Raw genomic sequence first — 20864 nt, forward strand, 5'->3', positions numbered from 1 at the left:
TAAACTGGCATGGTGATTCACAGCTATAATCCTAGCTAGAGAGGAGGCAAAGGTAAGAAGACCATGTCTGAGACTGGTGCCAAGCAAAAACATGAGACCCTACCTGAAAAAAATAACTAAAGCAAGAAAAGACAGGAGCATGGCCTAAGCGCTAGAGCATCTGCCTAGCAAGCGCGAGGCCCTGAGTTCAAACTCCAGTACTGCCAAAAAACAAAACAAAAACAAAATTTCTGCTTGGATTTAAACATATATATAATAAAAATACTCAACCACAATGACATAACCATAAAAAGAGATAAATGAAATTAGAGTACCCTGCAACCTTTCACTAGCCAGAAAGAGAGTAACAGCAATTAATACTAGGCTTTGAAAAATTAAGGCTACATGCTGTAATGTCTAAGATAAAGAGAGAAAGAGAAGTCCTGCAGATGAAAAGAATCTCAAGCGCTATCTCAACCAACAGCAATGTATAATGGCCTTTTTATAACTGACAAAACAACACTCAACAGTACTAGGCTGTGGCTTAGCTCAGGCAGAGTGCTTGCCTGTATGTGTGTGGTCCTTGGATTGATCCCCAGCACTGCCAATACAAGAGGCAAAAAAAGCAAAGACACCAAATCATAGTTTGTCTAGTCCTATAAATATGAAAAAACTATTTTACTATTTTTTCAGAATCAAGGAAATGATAACACAAATCAGGATCAGTGTCACCTGAGTGAGGTGAAGGACTGAGCTGGGTGAAGGAGGGTGGGATAGGACAGAGAGGACAGACAGATGCAAGTTACTGCCGATGTTTGAGCTCTTAGGCCAGACAGTGGGTGTGTGTATTTACTACTTCTAGGAATGAATGAGGAGGGAGGAAAGTGATACAAAAAGATCAGCGAGGCTCATGCCTCTAATCCTAACTACTCAGGAAGAAGAGATTGAGAGGATTGTGGTTCCAAGCCAGCCCGGGCAAATGGTTTGGGAGACCCTATCTCAAAAAAATACCCAACACAAAAAAAACTGGTGGAGTGGCTCAAGTGGTAAAGCACCTGCCTAACAAGGGGCTGTGGCCTTGTCCAGGAGAAGGTGATGATGGTCACATAGGCTGGGAGAAGCACAGAAACTTGAGAGATAATGGGGAGTAGAGATGACGGAGCTTGGGGCTGGAGGTATGGCTCAAGTGGTAGAGTGCCTGCATAGTGAGTGTGATAGCCAGAGTTCAAACCCCAGTACCACCAAAAGAAAAAGGAGAAAGAGATGACAGAGCTTGCTAACTGCCTGAGTGTGGGACTGCAGAAGAAGGAAGACCTACAGATGACTCTCAGGTTTCAGGTTTAAGGAACTGTGTGGAGAATAGGGCCATTTCAAGGGAAAGGGAAGGCCAGGTTCATGATGCAGTGCAGGTAGCTACATGGTGACCTCGAAGGCCATCAACTCAAATCCAGGCTAAGCACCCCGACCCCATGGCAGCTCGGGGTAAGAATTAAACTACCTGCTGCTCCAGGGACATACATCCTGACCCTCCACTACACTTACCTGACCCAAGGCACAGATCTGTAGGAAAACTCAGGTACTCTGGTTTAATGCTAAAAGCCAGTCCTTTCCCCTACCCAGAGTTGAAAGAGGAAGCATTTAGTAGCTGACAGCAGGCATTTTTTGAAGTCAGCCCAAGGATGAAGCTGAGAGAAGAGGAGGACAAAGCCAAAAGCACTGTGAAGAAGTGAAGCCAAAGTAACCAAGAAGCAGGGCTGGCCTCCCCTGGACACCTATTAATGTAAAATCCCAGGTGAGTGGGCTTTCTCTGCCTCTCAGCTGACACTGAGCTAACATAGAGGCTGGAGATGAGAGAGTTACAAGTAAAAGCCCTAGAACGTAAAAACCAATCAACTGCTAGACAGTGGGGCAGACCTCCTCCCTCAGGCTAGGAGCACGGATATCCTCCTCAGCTGGCTAAAACACCTCCTGCAGGACACAAGCACTACAGCAGTGGGGGCCAGTGGGACAGAAAGAGGCCGCTGACGTTTTCCCTACTGCTTATAGCTTTCACTGAGGTCCTACACACACATGTTCCCAACTGGTCTCTGAACTTCTCATTGTTTTTAACCTTCAAAATGTACAGTTTTCAAACTCTCAGCATTCAAAATAAATAAATACTCAGAAAATACTTAAGGAAGAAAATGTGAGAGCCCACTCATTCCTAATGGTTGTTTTAGGGTCTTACAATCTATTACAATGCTCATTCCTAATGGTTGTTTTAGGGTCTTATAATCTATTGTAATGCTCAGAAACCATGTGGCCAAAAAAAAAATAAAACTGACTAAAAACTTGGGGCCAAGGAAAAACAAAATCTTTTTGCATTCAAATTTAAACCTTGAGGAATTATGAAATACAAAGACTAGAAGGCCCAATTTACAATAAAAATAAAGTACATATCATAAGAGACTCTCCAGTCAACCAATAAATCACTGTTTAGTAAAAAGCATTTAGGAACAAAATGCTCTGGTTTTCAAAAACAAAATTCTGATAACCAAATCCTATGTTTTTCCAGTACAGGAAAGCCAACTTAAAATTTCTAGAGAGCTAGACAAGTTCTTATCACATCCAGATTTCAAGGTTAGTGAAGATGTGACAATATATTGTGATACCCATGGTCAAAGTCCTAAACAAATAGATTTGAAAATTACCAAACTCCCCCTGATGGACTCCATCCCTTACCCTAGCTCACTCATCTGTTTTGTCTTTGCTAATTCTTTAGTGTGCCCCTCTACTCATCTGTCTCCATCCTACTGACTGCTCCCTTGTTTCTGTTCTTGGTCTCTTCCTGTACAAGCCTAGGATGTCTGTGCACCTTTGCTCCTCTATTTGTGCTTTCCATTCTCCCATTAGCTATCTCTTCACTCTTCCCTCTCCTCTCCTCTCTTGTTTTTTTTTTTTGGGGGGGGGCACTATAGGAGTTTGAGTAGGGTTTTACATTCACAATTGCTAGGCAGGTACTCTACTGCTTGAGCCACACCTCTAGCCCTTTTTGCTCTGGTTACTTTGGAGATGGGGTTGACCATGATCCTCCTATTTTAAGCTCCCCATCATCACTAGGATATGAGAGGTGTGTGCCACTACACCCAGCTATTGGTTGAGATGGGGTCTCACAAACCTTTTGCCTAGGTTCTCTGCAAACCACCTCCAACCTCAGCCCCCAGGTAGCTAGGATTACAAAAGTGAGCCACTGGTGCCCAGCTTCACCTCCATTCTTTAGCTATATGCTGTGGTCTGAATGTTTTTGCTCCTCAAAATGTATGCTAAATCCTAACCCCCAAAGTGATGGGACTTAGGAGGTGGGACCTTTGGAAGGTTATTAGGTCATGGTAGTGGTGCGCTCATGAATGGGACTAGTGCCCGTAAGAGAGGCCGCAGATAGGCCCCTTTCCCTTCCACCATGTGAAAGTACAGCAAGGTATTATCTATGAGCCAGAAAGCAGGATCTCCCTGACACAGAATCTCCCCTGATCTTGGGCTTCCAAGCCTAGAAAACTGTGACAAATACATTTCTGTCCTTTATAAGCCACCCAGTTTATAGTATTTTGTTCCAGAAGCCCAAATGGACTAAGACACTATAGTACTTAATTTATTTGATACGATATGGAATCAAAGTTTTTAACTCTGCTTATCATTTTTAGATAGTAAGATAATTTTATTTCTGCCTTAACAATTGTTTCTTTGCTTGTACTGTGTAATCTGCAACTGATTCAGGAGGTCAGTGTCACTATGCAATGTTGCTTACTTGCCACAGAATAACAACTGTTTCTAAGGGTTTTCCATCAAAAGAGTCATTCCTCAGAGAACATAAAATTAATCTTTTTGCTCACTAATCTACTAAAGAATGACATCAGGGTTCTGGGACTTATGTATCTCTTATAGTCTACAGTAAAACTTCAAATTTCCTTTAGTAATTTTCTATTAAATGGAACATTTAATCTGACAACATCTCATACACACGTCATGAATTTAGTGAATACCTAATAATGACTTGGTTTTGACTCATTCACAATTTTGTCACTAATTCCCAGAAACCTCACTACTACAGAGTATAATTAGCAGCACTTTACAGATGCATGAACTCAGAGTAAGTCTGCAAGGAGGAACAATGAAGCAGAGGAAATTTATCCATGCAAATCTAGTAGCCAGTAGACTAGCAGGGCTCAGAATGTGAACTCGGGGCACCGGTGACTCATGCCTGTAATGCTAGCTATTCAGGAGACAGAGACCAGAAGGATGGAGGTTTGAGGCTAACCCCAGCAAACAGTTCATAAAAACCTATCTTGAAAAAAACCCATCACAAAAAAAAAAAAGGACTGGCAGTATGGCTCAAGTGCTAGATCACATGCTTTATTTTGCTTGGTTTGGTTTAATTTTTTATAATACCAACTGAATTCTCTATGAATACAAACATTGCAAATCATTTCCATTTTGATTTGGGTTGTTTAAAAAATAGTTCTCTTCTCTTGTAAGGTCTACCAGACAATGTTCTGCATGGAAAAAAATCAGATACTTCAGTCCAAAGCTGTTTGATGTTACACAGAAAGAAAGGATAGCCATAAGGTCAGCTGGAAAGTCAATGCTCTCACTCAAACTCAGATAAACTTCACTAGCAAGAAGAGCGTCATTGAGATACTTATAATTAACCATATAACAGTATGTCTCAAGTGCTGTGATTCTCCGTAATATTACAGAGCTTAATAAGGGACATGCCCTGGGACAGTGGGCAGTCCTTAGAAGAAACATATACTGAACAGTGTCCCTCCTAACACTGACTCTAAGTTGATGACCCTGAGCAAGGCGCATGGGATAAATGCGATAAAGAGAGGGGGACTCCTCACACAAAGTGATCACGAGGTACTCACCTGTCGTACGCAGCAATCATGAAGTTGAGGAGGAGGCTGATGGACTGCTCCACGCTGATTTGGTGAGTAGAAGGAAGGCGCTTGTTCAACTGATAGTAGATAGACGAGATGACAGTTTCAAGGCGAGACACACTCATCTCTGTGGTATGGTCCAGTGTATTAAGGCCATTATCTCTGAAGGCTTCAATCATGTTCCAGATATCAACGAGATGAACTAAACACAAAAAACAGTCAACAATGTTAAGGTATGACACAATCTTCACAACTGAACACTTAAAATTTGCCAGGGAGTATTTAAGTTTAAAATAAACTCAGCCAGGCACCGCTGGCTCACACCTGAAAATACTAGCTACTTGGGAAGCTGAGATCAGGATGACTGCGATTTGAAGTCAGTCTGGGCAAACAATTCTCAAGACCACATCTCCAAAATAACCAGAGAAAAATGGGCTGGAGGTGTGGCTCAAGTGGTAGAGCGTCTGCTTTGCAAGCACAAAGCCCTGAATTTAAACCCCAGTCCCATAAATAAATACATACATACATACATACGAAACTCCTTGCCTAGCATGCATAAGGTCCTAGGTTCAATCCTCAGCATCACAAAAATAATTGAATGAATGAACAAACAAACAAGTAAATAGCTGGGTGTGGTGGTCCACCCCAGTAATAAAAAAAATTTTAAATAGTGGAGAGTCGTGACTCAAGCAGCTAGGCATGGCCTAGCAAGCACCCAGCCCTGACTTAAATTCCCAGTACCACCAGAAATAAATAAATAAATAAATAAATAATAAGATAAAGGTAAAACAGCAGTCACTGGAGCAGTGTGGCAGTGGTGCGATGACAGGCAGACCCAGGGAACACAGGGTGTGGTAGCTCGTCTCTCATGCCAACACTGCTATGAGCATCCTTGTCCTCTTCTCCTCACAGTGAGAAGATTCTTTGACAGGGAAGAAAAAGGAATACGTCCATGCAAAAAATGTTTACAGTATATTGTAGAAGCACATGTGAAAGGCACAAAATAAAAATGTTTAGAATAATAAATCTTTTGCTTTACATCACTAACACCACTAGCGTAATTCAGGCTCTCAACACTCCACATGTAGACCAGTGTTCTCCAAGAACCAGGGGAAGAGTTATAAAAACGAGGGCTGCAGTCAGACAATGGCTTTCAAGCATTTTGACCACAACCCACAGAAATATATTTAAATCATCAAACATACACACGCCCCTACATGTAAAAACTCAGAAAACTAAGTTGCACGAAACACTTCCCTATCACGTAAGTTTCCTCCAGATATTTTCTTTTTCTTCTTCTTTTGTATCATACGCTCTAGGCTATGGCTACAGTGCACCATAATGATTTCATCAAGTATTACTGAGTCACAAGCCATGAAAACTAATGCTGTGGGCAATCATGCAGACAGACAGACTTCCGTGTACAAGGACATGAAAACTCTTTAGAGAGATGTCTATGAATTCTTAAGAACTGTAAGACCTAAGTTGTTGGATGTAAAGTGACTTGCCCAAGTCACTGCTTATAATAAGCAACAAAACTAAGTCTAAAACTGAGCTTTTCTGATTCTCATGCTAAAGTCCTTTCCATTACATAAAACAGTTTCCCATTAGTATAAACAGACAAGAAAAGCACAATAATTCTATCATAAGTCAGTTCTTCATGGAAATTAAGAGAAGATTTTATATATATATGTACACACACTTTTTGGGGAGAGGGGCAGTACTGGGGTTTGAGCTCAGGGCCTCACACTTGCTAGGCAGGCGCTCTACCACTTGACCCATGCTGCCAGCCCTGTTTTGTGTTAGGTATTTTTGAGATAGGGCCTTTCAAACTATTTGCCTGGGCTGGGCTCGAACCTCAATCCTCCTGAGTAGCCAGGATAACAGAAGTGAGCCACTGGCACCCTGCATGCTTTATTTTTTATAATCACATGATAGGAATTACTTCTAGAAAAGGATGATTTATGGTATATTAAACTTAATGAAGAAAAATCAATTCTTATCACACCATTATCAGAAAATCAGTTTTTCTTTTCCTCCAGAAGCTGATGGATTATATTTTTATACAAAACATTGCACAATTACTAGCAACAAGGAGAAATCAACTCTTCCACTTACAGAACAGTAATACTATGCCAGCCTCAAAACCTGCAACTGGTTACTGTATTAGAAACATCACTCATAACAGTAGGGAGTCTGTTGAACATTTTGAGGGACACAGGAATAAAATGACAAGTTCTTCTATTACGAAGCTTATATTCTGATAAATACTCAAGACAAAAAGTATTCACTTAGCCCAACAATATGACTAAAAGATATTAAAATATTTTATTACATAATATTGAGAGCCCTATCCACCACAGAAATGAGAAGAAATGACTTACGGTTACATCGTTTTTGTACAAATCGTAATTTGCAAGCTGTTCTGTAAGTTGATAGTCGTATGACATCAAAATTCTGTGCACCTGAAAAGAGGGAAAATACAAATGTTCAACTGGACTTACCATTTAGTTTCTAAACACTGGGAAGTGTAGTTCCTTCTATTGCCACAGTATTCAGTAACAAGTCCTTCTGAGAAAACAGAAATGGAGGTAAGGAGGAAGGGTTAGGAAACGCCTTCCTCATGCTCACTGCACAGCAGGACTTTGCCAAGGCTTTTGCCTACATTGTTCCCTCTGCCAAGCTAAGAAAACTCTGAGGAGAACACTCGTGTCTTGAGTGAATGACCTACGTGGCCAGGAGAGAGGAGCAGGTGGCAAGAGTAGGAAAGTCCTAGGGCATATGGTCAAGAAAGCTCAATGCCAGCCCCAGCCTGGCCACAAAACAAACCATGACTGTGGCCCTGCTCTGTACACCTCCTGAGCCTCAGTGTCCTCATCGGTAAAGGGAACTGGACCAGCTGACCTCTAAGGTCCCCTTTGTGGCCTGTGGCAGGCTGTTCTTTTCTAAAAGTGGCCAGTGTTCTTTCCAGAGCCGTGTTTTATGTGCTTCTAGCACACTGCCCCTCCCTAAACACTCGAACAGGAATGGCACTCAGCAGAAGTCGCAGCATGGACTTGTAGGATGGTGATCAAAGGCAGACTGTGCCCTTCAGCAGCTTTCCCAGATGCCATGTCGCAAGGAAGCTCAGACACAGACATGGAAAGGACACACCGAGAGGCTCCTATTCAGAGGAACTGAGCTCATGAGCAACAGACAGTGTCCATAGCCAAACACGAAAGGACAAGGCCTCAAGTGATTCATGTCCTGAGCTATCAGTCTTCCAACAGAATTTACAACTGATTTACAGCAAACAGAATTTGCTGTAAATGAAGTCTCCCTGAGGGCTGAAGGGGCGACTCAAGTGCTGGAGAGCCTGCCTAGCAAGCATGAGGCCCTGAGTTCAAACCCCAGTACTGGCTGGTAGAGTGGCTCAAGTGGTAAAGCACCTGCCTAGCAAGCACAAGGCCCTGGGTTCAAACCCTAGTACCGCAAAAAAATAAAAGCAAAACCAATCAAACCCGAGTACTGCCATGAAAACAGAAAAAAAAAAAAAAAAAAAAGACGTCTCCTTGAATTTTAGTCACTTGAGATGGCTCTGATCCCAATGCGAGTTTCTTATTTCATCTATGCTGCCTTTGTAAGACGTGGCAGAGCGGCTCAAGTGGTGGAGAGCCTGCTACCTAGCACAAGGCCCAGAGTTCAAACCCCAGCACCATAAAAAAAAAAAAGACTTGGCAGGCATTTTGACTCAATAAGAGGAAAGTGAACTGGCAAAATTTATCTTTTACCAGTATTTACAGGTCTCTCTCGTCTCAACCCATGTCACAGTATAGGCAAGGGTGGGGGGGAGGAGGATTTTTCCAGGCTTTTGGTAGAAATGTTTATTTTATTGAGCAAAAATAATATTTCTCTATTTTACTTCAATCCACCTTCACCTTGATGCCATGACTGAAGTCATTTCCTCCAGACAGGTGTGTAGTGCATGCCTGTAACTCCAGCTACTCGGGAGGATCACAATTCAGTGCCAACCAAGGCTAACATTAGTGAAACCCCCATCTCAGAAACAAGCTGGGTGTGGTGACGCACACCTGTGGTGCTAGTTACTTGGGAGGCAAAGGTAGGAGGAACTCAGTTCAAGGCCAACTAGGGCAAAGTGGAGACCCTATCTGCAAAACAAACTGAAAGCAAAAGGACTAGTGGAGTGGCTCAAGTGGTAAAGCACCTGCCTGGCAATCATGAGGCCCTAAGTTTAATCCCCAGTACTGCCGAAACAGTAATAATATTTCTTTCATCACCTAGTTCTCATATTCTCACAACATTTGTATCCTTTTACCATTTATTATAGTCATACTTTTGTTTTATTCTTTTTGTGGTACTGGGTTTGAACTTAGCGCCTACACCTTGAGCCACTCCACCAGCCCTTTTTGGTGGTGGGTTTTTCAAGATAGCGTTGTTCAAACTATTTGCCTGGGCTGATTTCAAACGATCCTCCTGATGTCTGCCTCCTGAGTAGCTAGGATTAGAGGCATGAACCACAGACGCCTAGCTCTACTTCCTTTTTTTAAAATATAAAAGCTCCAGTGAAATATAATTCACATACCTTCAAGTTACCTATTTAACGAGTACAGCCCAGTGGGTCTTACTATACACATAGACTTATGCAATCATCACTACACTCAATTTACAATTTTTTCTACAGCCAGATATGGTAGCACACACCTGTAATCCCAGCTACTCAGGAGACAGAGGCAGGAAGATCATGAGTTCAAGGCCAGCTCAGATAAAGTAAGACCCTATCTCAAAAATAAAATACAAACAAAAGGGCTCAGTGGTGGCTCATTGGCAGAGCACTTGCCTAGCATGTTCAAGGCCCTGGGTTCAATCCCTCGTATGAAAAAAAAAAAAAAGTTACCATATCTCAGCATCCTGAAAAGAAACCTGTTCCATTTAGCAGTTACTTTTCTCACTACTTAATTGGATCATCTTATAATACAAAGTTCTATTCTAGACAGAAGTCACAAGACACTAGGTCTGCAAATATTTTCTCCCACTCTGTAGGTAGTCATTTCACTCTCTGGTGGTGTTCACTAAAGCACAAAGTGTACCATTCTGAGGAAGTCCAGTTTATCTGTTTGTTCTTTCATCACTTGTCCTTTTGGTATCACAGCCAAGAAGGCTTTGTCTGATTTAAGGACAATGAGATTTAATCTATGCTTTCTTCTAAAGTTCTGTCTCCTACACTGAGGTCTATGATCCATTTCGATTTAATTTAATAGATGGTGTGAGGTAAGGATCCAAAATCATCCTCTTGTGTGCATGGATACCCAGCTTCTCCAGCACCATCTGCTCAAAGGACATTTGTTCTTTCTTGGTACCTTTGTCAATACTCAGTGCTCCAAAATATATGGGTTTAATTCCAGACTTCCAATTCTAACCCACTGACACGTGCTGTCAGAGTCCAAGTCTTAAATGGCCCTGGAGGCCCACATGTTAAAGGCCTGGTCCCCAGCGTGGCACGACCGTGAAGTGGTGGAGACTTCATGGGCTGAGGCCTCTGGTCTCTGGTCACTAGCAGCATGCCCTCAAGGGAACCGTACACCCCGGTCTTCTCCTCTCTCTGTTTCTAGTGAATAATCTTCCTCTGCCACATGTTCCTGCAATGTACTACCACACCACAGGCCCAAAAGCAACGGGGCTGAGCAACCTCTAAAAATGTGGATCAAAATCAATCTTTCCTCTTTGTAAGAAGATTGCTTCGGGCTTTTTATTACGGTTGTAGACACATGTGTCTGCTCCAGTGCTGGAGCACACAATCAAGAAGGGTGAGTCCTCAGCTTTGTTTTCCTCTCTCAGGCTTGTTTTGGCCATTCCAGGTCCCTTGAATTTCCATATAAATTTTAGGGTCAGCCCATCCGTTCTGCGAAGAAGCCAATGAGGGGTTTTACGAGGATGGCACTGCATCTATAGATAACTCAGGGAACAGTGCCATCTTCACAACACTAAGCCTTCCAATACATTAACACAGAGTTTCTTTCTACTGACTTAGATCTTTCTGGGCTGGGGGATGGCTCAAGAGGTAAAGTGCCTACCTAGCAAGAGTGAGGCCCTGAGTTCAAACCCCAGTACCACCAAAAAAAAAAAAATCTATTTAGGTCTTCCTTAATTTATACCAACATTTTGTAGTTTTGGGAATATAGACTTTATATGTCTTTTGTTAAATATATTCCTATTTCCTTTTACTTATTTTACCTCTTAAAGTATTACTATCTCAACCTAAATTTTTAAAATTGGAACCATTAGATATTAATTAGTCAAAAAACTAACCAGGCCAGGTACAGTGGTTCACGCATGTAATCCCAGATACTCATGAGACCAAGATTGAAAGAATCACAATGGAGAGGCCAACCCTGGCAAAAAAAAAACTTAGCAAGACCCCTCTACAAACAAGCCAGGCATGTCAATGCACTTCTGCAATCCCAGCTACATAGGAAGCACAGCTATATGGGTAGCAGGATCACAGTCTGAGGGAGGTCCCAGGCAAAAACACAAGACCCCATCAGAAACATAACTAAAGCAAAAAGGCCCACATGTGTAGCTCCAGGGGTAGAGCACCTGCCTGGCAAGCATAAGGTCCTGAGTTCACACCCTAGTACCACCAAAAATTAAAATAAAAAAAAAGTTTCTGATTTCAGAGCATTTAAGATTTTGAATTTTTTAATTAGGGATGCTCAATCTGTATCTTCTATGTAAGGGTCAAGTCAATTTCTTAATTAAAAACTACTGTAGTCTGCAAAAAAAAAAGGCCTCAGCAAAGAAAGTGAAAATTCTATGAGCCAGGTGTGAGGTATGTGCCTATAATCCCAGCTACATGGGAGGCTGATACAGGAAGGTGGCTTCAGCCTGTCCATCACAGTGAAACCCTGTCTTAAAAAAAAGAAAGAAAATGATGATGACCGCTATTCCTTTGGGGCTTCTGAAGAGAAATGATTGCTCTTGGCTTCAACATAAAAATTCAGTAAGATGTCACCCTATTACTAATTAGCAATGTGTTTTAAGCTTTAAGAAATGGTACAAAGAGCACTAACTAAACACACAGGCAAAACCGTAGCACTAGCTGGGAAGATCAGAGCAGCTCTTGTGCAAAGAGAAACAGTAAGAGGGCTGGGTACCCAGGAGGCGGGGAAGGATGAAATGAGTTGCTATTTCTACACCATGGCTCTCCTTATCCAGGGAAAGGAGTATGAATGCTGAATGGTATACCAAATCCCAAGAAAAACAAGGTGGCAAATGGAAGGATTTTCCTGTATCTGCTCCCATGAGAAGCTCACCTTTCCATGAGAAATACCACTCCGCAACAAAGGAAAACCTGAGGAAGAGCACAGTGCTAACATAAAAAGCCTCTCAAACTCTTCACTGCTGCTAGGATGTCTCTGACATGAGACGTCAGCCTGCCAACAGCCTCCTCTCCTTCACGTAACTCAATTTCCACGAAGGAACATGCACTGCTCTTCTGTCAAAGTGCTGAAGAAAGGTGCAACCTCAGCTGCTATTTTCGTGCACCGCAACACCTTTCACTTCAGGGGAATGAAGGTGCTAAAAAGTGACTGGAAAAGGTGGTGCCTATGTCGAGCAGTGAAGGGTAGACGAGGCAGTCTGCCAGGTGAAGGTGGAGGCAGCAACATAAGCAAAGGGACTAGGAAAGGAGAGGCGTGCCTGGTCTATGTGCAGGACAGCCACCTGGGCACTACTGGGAAAGGACAGCAAGGAGCTACTGTTTGAATCTTAGATGTCCCCTGAAGGCCCATGTGCTAAATAAAGCCTTAAGCCCCAGCGTACACTACAGAGCTAGCAGAACCCTCACTAGGTGGGACCTAGCGAGAAACTGTCCCAGCACTGGGGGTGTGCCCTCTTGGGGACAGTGACCGCCGCCCCTTTCTTTTTTGTAATTTGCATCAGGCCACGAGGTAAGCAGTTTTGCTCCACCAAGCACTTCCTGCAATGATTACTACCATGCCCCAGAACCCAAAAACAACAGGGCCAACTGATCATAGATTGAAACCTCCAAAATTGTAAGCCAAAATAAAGCTTTTCTCTTGATAAATTGATTATCTCAGATACGTGTTACAGTAATGAAAGGAGACTAACATACACACATGTGACAGAAGTCAGGAACTTGTGAACCAAGCAAAAAAAAAGAAGCCTACAGCAGGTTTTGGAGCCAGGACTTCTAGTGAAAGTGAGAAGAAGCAACACAAGGGATTTAAGTAAGGAAGTGGCCCAGATTCCCAGTTCAATCTAGCAGCACACTGACAGCAGACGGAGAGTTAACATGGAATAGAGTATCAGAAACTTGTTGCTTTATCAGAAAAATAACAAAGACTTCAAAAAAAGTTTAATCACCACAGATAGCCATACTTGCTATTCAGTATGAACAAGTGCCCTACCTGCCGCACCTCATTTTAATGCTCAGTGATTCTTTGAAGCCAGCGCTATTCCATTTTACAGATAAGGAAACTGAAGCAGAGAAAAATAACTTTCCTAAGGCCATACAGAGAGTAAGTGAGAGAACCAAGACCTGAGCCAGGCAGTCTAACTGCAGGGCCTGGAAGCAAAGCCTTAGGAACAAGTTCAAGACTCATTTCTGAAGTGAACTCAGCTGCACTTTGTCATTTCTGTGAAGGGAGCTGAGGTGGAGGGTGTCTGGCTTGGATGACTAGCCATTAGAGACTCAGAACTACAAGTCCTTAAAGATTCACTCCTCCCCCCCAATCACTGCCCAGGCAAAACCAAAATGCCTTGTCTACCATCTCTAATAAATACTTCTCCAGGCTATACTTACAGGACAACACAGAACTGAGCTGAGCCCAACTCCACCCACCACGACTAAGCCTCTATAGACATAAGATCTGTTGAGAAATTATAAGGGTTTGGGGATGCTAAATGTTGATTTTCATACTGTGATATGCAGGGCTCTCCTACACTGGGCTTCTGCCTCCCGTCTTCCTGCTTCAACCACACAGTACAACTTTGTAATACCCATCCTTACGTTGAGGTCCTTGTATGATTTCATTTGAAAAGAGTAAATGCTTTTAAAAGGTTTCAGTCACTGGTCTAGACCAACAACTCTATATCATGGCAAAAGAATCTGAGGTCTCACAAGTGTAAGTAAGCTGCTCAAGGTCACACAGGTAGGCAGTCACAGAACACAGCCCTTCAAATACTAGAGACTACCCATTCCTCTCTGCCACCTTTTTGTTGTTGTTGTTGTTTTAAACAAACAGAAGATTTTACATTTTTAATTCTCCCCTCAGCTCTAGCTAGTGTCCTAACAGTTCTCTCTACCTCAGGAGTGGAGTCTAGTGGGAAATAATTTAAAAGGTATTAATTATTAACTTCGTGTCACCACCTGCAAGCTCAGGGCAACAATAGAATTACAGCAAGTGGCCTAAATTGAATGGCATGACTTAAAGTCACAGGCATTGTTTTATAACTTACTTAAGAAAGCAATTCAAGGGCTGGAGGTGTGCCTCAAATGGTAAAGCACCTGCCTAGCAAGCACAGGCCCTGAGTTCAAACCCCAGTATTAAAGAAAAGACAAAAAAAAGGAGAGAAGAAAGAGGAAGGGAGGGGAGGAAGCAATCAATTTGATTAAAATACATGCTCTGGCTAGGGGGTCCTCCAATTCCATGACCCTTTAACTCCCATTCTTTCCTCTCTACAGCTTGTGACATAAGACTTCTGACTGATTAAAGCTACGACTTGAGCAGAAAAATAACAACAAAAACAAACAAATTATTTAGCACACAGAGCAGGACCCCAGAAGCACTGAAGACTCACGCATTTCTATGAACAGCTGCCTCTTCTCTGCCATGGTTTTCCTCTTGTTTCCGCCTTCCTCAATCATCCTAAAGACAAGGAAAGACACAATGAACCACTGCATGACTTGACAACTCAACCAAGAGCTTACTATTCTGTTGTGAAGAGCATAAGAAACCAGGTTAAGCCCAGCGCAGGTTGCCTGTAATCCTAGCTAATTGGGAGACTGAGATCAGGAGGATCCAAGTTCAAGGCCAGCCTGAGCAAATACTTCATGAGACCCGCCCCCCTCAAACCCCCAAAATAACCAGAGCAAAATGGCCTGGAGGTATGGCTTATACATGAAGCCTTGAGGTCAAACCCAGTCCCGCCAAAAAAAGGAGAGAAAGAAGCCAGATTAAATGGATATACTTTAAGACAGTATCAGTAAAAACATGGAGTGATAGCCTCATAGAAAAATATAAACCATTGTCCTTTTACTTGATAGCTTCTAAAATACTTAACGAGTTTGTGCTTTTGCTTCCTGTGCTAAAAATATGTATCTATGTCTTATTTCTAACCTGATTATTTTCTCTACAGACTCCTGGATTAGCTGATACACAGTTTCCCATCTCACTACCGTGTTGCACAAACATGTCACTAAATATAAGTTTAGAAATAGTGTAATGAAAGGCTGCAATAAGAACATGAGAATAGTCCATTTATACATAAAAGATAGCCATAAAAACTTCTCTTTTTATATCTAACAATATTAAACAAAAAAGTTATTTACTCCTGAACCCAAAGAGCTCCTAAATGTAACTTCCTATCATATGGGAATAACAGTTCATGTTGACAGACCCTGGCAATGCAGGCCTTTGTTACAACTCAACATGTATGTATTGAGCTGGGCCTGGTGGTGCATGCCAGGAGTTGCAGACTCAGGGGACCAAGGCAGGAGGTTGCCTGAGCCTAAAACTCCAAGACCAGCCTGGACAACAATGACACAATGCCTCAAAAAAAATAATTAATTAATTTTAAAAGACCTGGGGGGGAGAGGGAGGGGGCGGAGTGGGTGGTAAGGCAGGGGGGAGAAATGACCCAAGCCTTGTATGCACATATAAATAATAAAAGAAAAAAAATTTTTAAAAGACCTCATTACATGCATTTAGGCATCATCTCATTTAATCTTCACAAAAACCCTATGTGCTGGTATTATTATTATCCTCACAATTTTATAGACTAGGAAACAGATACGTGTCTTAGCCTATAAAGGAAAATTATTTAGAGCAATAACATAAGCCAGATAATTTCCCTATTCAGATAAAACTGTTGTAAATCATTCCCAAATACGATTAAACTGCTATCAACCACTCTCCAGTGTCGTAATCACAAGTTAAATGACTCTATGAACTACACATCCTCTAAAGTGAGTTGCCTAGTAATAAAAAGTTTAGTCATAACATATCCCAAAGGAAAATTTAAAATGTAAATATATTCCTTAACCCTCCATAACTAATATTTTGATCATTAAGATCAACCCTTCCTAGGTCACCAAAAATGTTATATAGTAACATTTCATGTGAAAGTTACTTAATAATTTGCCCCCAAGGTGAAAGAATTGTAAACAGAAAAAAGCAGGTCAAAGAAAAAGAAACAAGCAGCAGCAAATTAAAAAAAATGGTGGGGTGGCGGGGCCTAATAAAATCTAGGTCTTACAGAAAACATAGTTGGTACCAGTAGTCTATAATTACCAAGGAATAAGGATATCCAAAGCTTACTGCCTCCCCCAATCTTGGTCTTTCACTAGGTGATACAAATTTAAATGCGGAACACAATCAAAACAGTATCACAATCTCCTTTATAATAGAGCTCATGAATTATGTCCTTTCTTGTATTTCCCCAGTACTATGGTTTGAACGCAGGGCCATGTGCTTGCTAGGCAGGCGCTCTATCACTTGAGCCCCTCCTGCAGCCTTTTGCTTGGGTTATTTTTCAGATAGAGTCTTGTGTTTTTGCCAGGGGCAGGCCATGGACCAGGATCCTCCTACCTATGCCTCTCACATAGCCACCACCCAGCTTGTTTGTTGAGATGGGGTCTTGCTTTTTTGCCCAGGCTGGCCTTGAACCACATCCTCCTGATCTCTACCTCCTGAGTAGCTAGGATTACAGATTACAGATGACAGCCACCATGCTGGCTTTACTTTTACTATTACATCGCTTTTTTTTCAAAGTAGGGACAAGAAATTTCTGGAGACTGCTATGTTCTTCAAGACAATTTTCTAAATTTTGTTTTCACTTCCAGATTAACATTGGGAAATAATTAATATAAATATGTTCTGAATCATTTGGATAACCACCATTCTACAAGTATTGCTATGCAATTTCGGGCCCACATTTCCATGTAGACATTGCCAGCTGCATTAGTGGCAAACTACAGAAACTACACTACCTTAAGCATTTGTAACACACTCTTTTTGCAAATAAAGTTTTATTGGAACACAGTCACACACACACACACACAGTTCTATAGTGTCTGTGGCTGCTTTCATGCTACATGGCAGACTGAAATAGATGCCATAGAGCACATTTGGCTGCAAGTCTAAAATATTTACTATCTGGCCTTTTAAGAAAATGTTTGCCAACCTGACTTGCAGCAGTAATAATTATTACTGAAATCACTCCACATCTGGCTGCAATTAGGTTAGTCTGCCCCCACGGTCAGTATGACAACAATCCTCCCATGTGCATTTGAGTTCCAGTCCCATTCCTGGAAGCCTGTCCTGGGAGAAGTGCTGTCATCACTCTAAGATTCATTCCTTCTTTCTAAAATGGCATAAAAATTTGGAGTCATAGCAGGCTATAGTCATTTCTTTTGTATCTTTATTTTTTTAAGTCTTAACAAGGGTTTATTTTAGCATAATAGGGAGAAACGGGAAAAAGGGGCATGCATTTTCTACTGCCCACATAGGAAATGGGAGTAAAGACTCAAAATGGTAGTTCTTTTCTGCGGCCTTTATACTTTCTGAGCAGGAGAATACATGTGGTCATGTTGAAAGCAGAGTTTTGGAACCCAGGCCCAGACTCCTGAGCTTCTACATGTCAGGTTCAGCCACTTGCCCCTATATGCCGAATAGACACAGGGAAGAGCAAAGAAGGATTTACTACATGGCCCAGGACACATGGGAGGAGGCAGAGTCAACACTCAATCCATCTTCAGCAATTTTCAAGGTACAAGCATGAGCTATGGGTTTAAACAAAGAACTCGGGGCAAGGGGAGAGAATTATGCATGAACAGTCCCAGTCACAGGTGTGTTCTGGTGGTCATTATCTCAGTCTTTATTCTTCAGGGGTTCCAGAGAAGTCATTATTGTCACCTGGCAGGTGGTCACTCTAGGGGTAGTTTCCAAAGTCCCTTATCAGTTCTGTCTTTCCTGGAATCCAAAATGACTGCAGAGAGAATGACTTAGAGAAAAGACCAGTACAAAATGAAGGAGAGCTGCTTTTCTCCTGCCTTTAGTTAATTCATGGGCCAAGTAAGGAGTCAGTGCTTTTCAGCAAAAGCAATTTAAGTACCCATTACAGATCCTCTCACTAACTTTTTTTGTCCAGGCTTTCCTCAACCCTTCTGATTTGCACTTTCCAAACTAAGTAAAAGCAGGAGAAGTTTGGCAACCCTGACTCAGTTTTGTATATGTCTTTGCTCTAAGTTATTCTTTTTGCACTCACCTGGACATCACCTTGGGTACCAGGAAGGACAGAACTGACAGAATCTTCATGACCAGGGACAAAAACTACTCCTAACAGTAGAGCCTCCTCAAGATGGACCACCTGTCAGGCAACAATGACTTTGGATAAAAATTTCTCCTGAATGTCTTCCAAAACAAGGACTGAGATATTGATCTTTTGTCCCCTGCTCTAATTCTTTGTCTATTTAAAGCTAAAGCTTATGTCTGTGCCCTGAAAATGGCTAAAGATGGGCTCTGTGCTTACTTTGCCTCTTCCCATGGTGTGTCCCTGGACAGGTAATAAATGTCCTTTGTCTACCATTCACCATTACCATCTCTTTATTTGGCATATGGGGGCAAGTGGCAAGACCTGACATGTAGAAGGCCAGGAGTCTGGTGTCAGGGGTCCAAATCTCCAGTTTCAGATCCTTTTCAACAAATAACCTGGGGTGGTGGCCTATGCCTGGCATCCCAGCTATGCAGATGTAAATGGGAAGGCAAAAATTCAAGACCCTATCTAGAAAAGTAACAAAAACAAAGAAGGGGGGGGCGGGACTTGGCTCCAGTAGTAGACACCCTGAGTTCAACCTCCAGTGTCACAAAAAAAAAAAAAAAAAAATCCAGGAAAGACCCTCTAGTTGCTCACATAGAAGGTGGGAGAAACCCCCAGGTTTTTCTTCTTCATTCTCTCCCACCCCAGCCCACAGGCAATCTCACAGTGAGGACACAGGATAGGAAAAACAGCTGGCATGGAGAACTCAGGAGTTAAAAATATGAAGGAAAAAAAAAATGAAAAGTACATATATTGGGAGGGAAGAAATAAAACTGTCTTTGTTCAAAAAGACAATGATTGTCTATGCAAAAAATCCAAAAGAATTAACAACAACAACAAAAACTAATAAGGAAGGTTCCAGGATACAAGGTTACCATACAAAAGTCTATCACTTTCCTTATACTAGCAATAGTAGCATTTGAAATTAAAAACATAATTCCAGAATACAAAAAAGGAAAACAAAAACATACCACTTACATTAGCACCCCCCAAAATTAAATACTTATGTACAAATCTAACAAAATATGTACAAGATTGATACAAGGAAATCTATAGAATTCTATAGAAAGAAATCAAAATAGAAAAAGATATTCCATGTTGATGAATAGGAAGATTAAATATCATCAAGATGTCAGTTCTATTGATTTAGCTACACATAATCAAACTCTTAATCAACAAAGACAGCTACATGACAAGGATCACCACGTACTTATCAATACTAACACTGAATGTTAATGGACTAAATTACCTCATCAAAAGACACCGATTGGCAAACTGGATTAAAAAGGAAGATCCAACAATCTGCTGCCTACAGGAGACCCACCTCATCGACAGAAACAAGCACTGGCTGAGAGTGAAAGGCTGGAAGAAGATTTACCAAGCCAATGGTCCCCGAAAACAGGCAGGGGTAGCAATATTTATCTCAGACAAAGTAGGCTTCAAACCTGCATTGATCAAATGAGATAAAGAAGGACATTCCATACTAATAAAAGGGGAAATACACTGAAAGGAAGTAACAATTATCAACCTGTATGCACCCAACGTCAATGCACTCAATTTCATCAAACATACCCTGAAGGACCTAAAAACATATATAAACTCCAACACAGTGGTAGTGGGAGACCTATCTATCTATCACCAATAGATATGTCATCCAAACAAAAAAATCAATAAAGAAATCCTAAAACTAAATCACACCATAGATTAAATGGACCTAGCTTATGTCTACAGAATATTTCACCCAACTTCCAAACAATATACATTCTTCTCAGCAGCCCATGGAACCTTCTCCAAAACTGATGATATTTTAGGGCACAAAGCAAGCCTCAGCAAATATAAGAAATAGAAATAATCCCATGCATTCTATCTGACCATGATGCATTAAAACTAGAAATCAACAACAAAAACAGCAGTAAAAAACATGCAAACAATTGGAAGCTGAACAACACATTGCTCAATGATCAGTGGGTCATTGATGAAATAAAAGAGGAAATAAAAAAGTTCCTGGAAGTTAATGAATATGAAAACATGACCTACCAGAACCTATGGGACACAGTAAAGGCAGTCCTAAGAGGAAAGTTTATAGCCATGAGTGCATATATTAAAAGGTCAGAAAGATCTCAAATCAATGACCTAATACTACAGCTCAAACTCCTAGAAAAACAAGAAAAAGCAATTCCCAAAACAAGCAGAAGGAAAGAAATAATTAAAATAAGGGCTGACAAAAGACCAAAAATCATATGTTCTCCCTCATATGCAGACATTAGATCAAGGACAAACACAACAAGGGGACTGGACTTTGAGCACATGATAAAAGTGAGAGCACACAAGGGAGGGGTGAGGATAGGTAAGACAACTAAAAAACTAGCTAGCATTTGTTGCCCTTAATGCAGAGAAAGTAAAGCAGATACC

The 20864-nt window shown here is 41.5% G+C and overlaps 1 protein-coding gene across 16 annotated transcripts in view; it reads right to left on the minus strand.

The window, feature by feature from the left end:
* Dtnb (dystrobrevin beta) overlaps window positions 1–20864 on the minus strand; it is a 269435-nt gene that overhangs the window by 198029 nt on the left and 50542 nt on the right. For all 16 annotated transcript variants that reach the window (XR_012439625.1, XR_012439626.1, XM_074049317.1 and 13 more), the window contains 3 exons: window positions 14715–14782; window positions 7280–7360; window positions 4884–5097 (listed from right to left, as the gene is read on the minus strand). Coding sequence is in view for 14 of the 16 variants with exons in the window: in XM_074049317.1 (XP_073905418.1) it covers window positions 4884–5097; window positions 7280–7360; window positions 14715–14782 (363 nt within the window). In the remaining 2 variants the exon portion in view is untranslated. The remainder of the gene's footprint in view (window positions 1–4883; window positions 5098–7279; window positions 7361–14714; window positions 14783–20864) is intronic.

Source organism: Castor canadensis, chromosome 12, assembly GCF_047511655.1.
Source record: "Castor canadensis chromosome 12, mCasCan1.hap1v2, whole genome shotgun sequence".
NCBI lineage: Eukaryota > Metazoa > Chordata > Mammalia > Rodentia > Castoridae > Castor > Castor canadensis.